This window comes from Pundamilia nyererei, unplaced genomic scaffold (genome assembly GCF_000239375.1).
Source record: "Pundamilia nyererei isolate P.nyererei 1_Seehausen unplaced genomic scaffold, PunNye1.0 scaffold00197, whole genome shotgun sequence".
NCBI lineage: Eukaryota > Metazoa > Chordata > Actinopteri > Cichliformes > Cichlidae > Pundamilia > Pundamilia nyererei.
In genome coordinates this window covers 272248-274147 of record NW_005187598.1, presented here as the reverse complement: position 1 = coordinate 274147, position 1900 = coordinate 272248, and the positions used below count along the sequence as shown (strand labels likewise).

General features: G+C 48.6%; 1 protein-coding gene across 1 annotated transcript in view; it reads left to right on the top strand.

The window, feature by feature from the left end:
- The window catches only part of slc2a15a (solute carrier family 2 member 15a), a 27003-nt gene that overhangs the window by 20150 nt on the left and 4953 nt on the right, over positions 1–1900 (top strand). Inside the window, exons 8-9 of the mRNA XM_005747455.1 lie at positions 964–1009; positions 1103–1171. Of these exons, the coding sequence (XP_005747512.1) occupies positions 964–1009; positions 1103–1171 (115 nt within the window). The remainder of the gene's footprint in view (positions 1–963; positions 1010–1102; positions 1172–1900) is intronic.

The window sequence follows — 1900 nt, the reverse complement described above, 5'->3', positions numbered from 1 at the left end:
CCTCTGTTCAAAGATGGTCGCTCACAGTGGACATAGATGCTTCTTTCACTCCTCTTTCAAACCATCTGTCCTCTCTGTCCAAAAAACTCAATCTGCAGAGCAGAGCTGAGTGTCTGTAGGAGATGAAAGGAGAAGTTAACTGTGGCCTTGGTGAAACTGGAGACAGTATCTTGCATGATTTACAGTATGTTTCAGAGGGTTTACAGCGAATGGGCAGAAATCAAGAGGAAAGGTGAGTGGTTCAGTGGAAAGTGGGAAAGCAGGTGTGTCCTTGTTTTTAAAGCAGTGGCAGCTATCAGTTTGACTCAGTTAAGTTAAACTGACAGTGCTCTTCAAACTTTACAAGGAATGCATGTTAGTGAGCTTGGAATTGCTAAGGAACAAGGGAATGAATGAGAACAGAGTACTACGGAGCAAAAAACACATGATGGTGACAAGGATCTGGTGGAAAACAGCTGGTTCTTAAATACCAAGAACTAATTAGACATTGCAAAGCAATTGCAGGAGAGAAAGCCCAGGAAAAGCCACTTTGCTGTAAGTAAGCATGTAATTTCTGCTGCTTCGGGGATTACCACCACAACAAGCACCAACCAGCTTATAGTCACAGTTCAGTGCAACAGCCTCAGGAATGGGGCTGAACAGGGTCCATTGACACTCAGTGTCCTCATTCTCTGAATCCTGTCAAAGCTCTGCCAGAGGTGAGAGTTGATGATCTCATGGGCCTCTGCTAGGAGTTCTCAGAACACCCTCCGTATATGTTTGGGTGCACCAGGTCTGTCCAGTGTCCTCCACTGGCCACCTAATCCAACTCACCACCAAGTGGTGATCAGCTGACAGCTCAGTCTCTCACTTCACCCGAGCCTCCAGAACATGCAGCCATGGCTGATCCTCGACGTACGGCCCGGGGGGGGTCTGGTCCCATGTACACTTATGGACACTTTTCTGTTTGACCATGGTGTGCAGTATGGACAAACTGTGGTTTGCAGAAGAGAACTGTGCAAAGAATCAGGTACGACTGGTTGGTTCCTCCCAATCACAACCCTCCAGCTTTCACTGTCATTGCCCACATGAGCACTGAAGTTTCCCAGTAAGAAGTCCCCAGGTGGAGCACCCTCAACCAGCCATCCCACTCTCCAGGAGATTGGTTCCAGAGCCCAAGCTCTATGTTGAGGTGAGCCCAACTACAGTATATCTAGCCAGTACCTCTCAATCTGTCACCTCTCACACTAGTTCAGGTCCTTCCCCTTCAGGTTTTATGTCCCCATTGCCAACCTCTGAAGCTGGGTTTTGGTCTGCCAGGGTCTCTGCCTTTGTCCGACTCCCAACACACACTGCGCCTGACTCCTACGGTGCCTCCTGCAGGTGATGGACCTACAGGAGTGTGATCTCATGCCCCATCTTTGGGCTGCACTCAGCCAGGCTCCATGGACTAATGCCCGGCCACTAGGTGCTCACCCTCCCCCAGGCCTGGCTCCATGGCAGTGCCCTGGTCGTGGTAACCCCATCCTGGGCAGTGTGAACTGTTCCCTTAAGGTTCTCATAGGGTTTTCTGAATCGCTCTTTGTCTGGTCTCTCACCCAAGACCAATTTCCCATGGGATACCTACCAGGGGGCAAAACGCCCACCAGCAACATTCCCCCTGGGATCCCAGGGACACACATACCCCTCTACAACGATAAGGTAAAGGTTTACAGAGGGGAGGTATTTTAATTTAGTAATGTATTTTAATGTGATCTTAATGAAGGAGTGAAAAAACTGTCTGACGGCCGTCTATGTCGTGGAAAAAACTGCTGAAAGACTAAAGTTAAAAACGGTCTCTGGATGACTGGTCACCAATGTTACAAAAAAAGATATCAGATTGGTAAATGCCTTGTATATATGTTGTGTGTGTGTGTGTGTG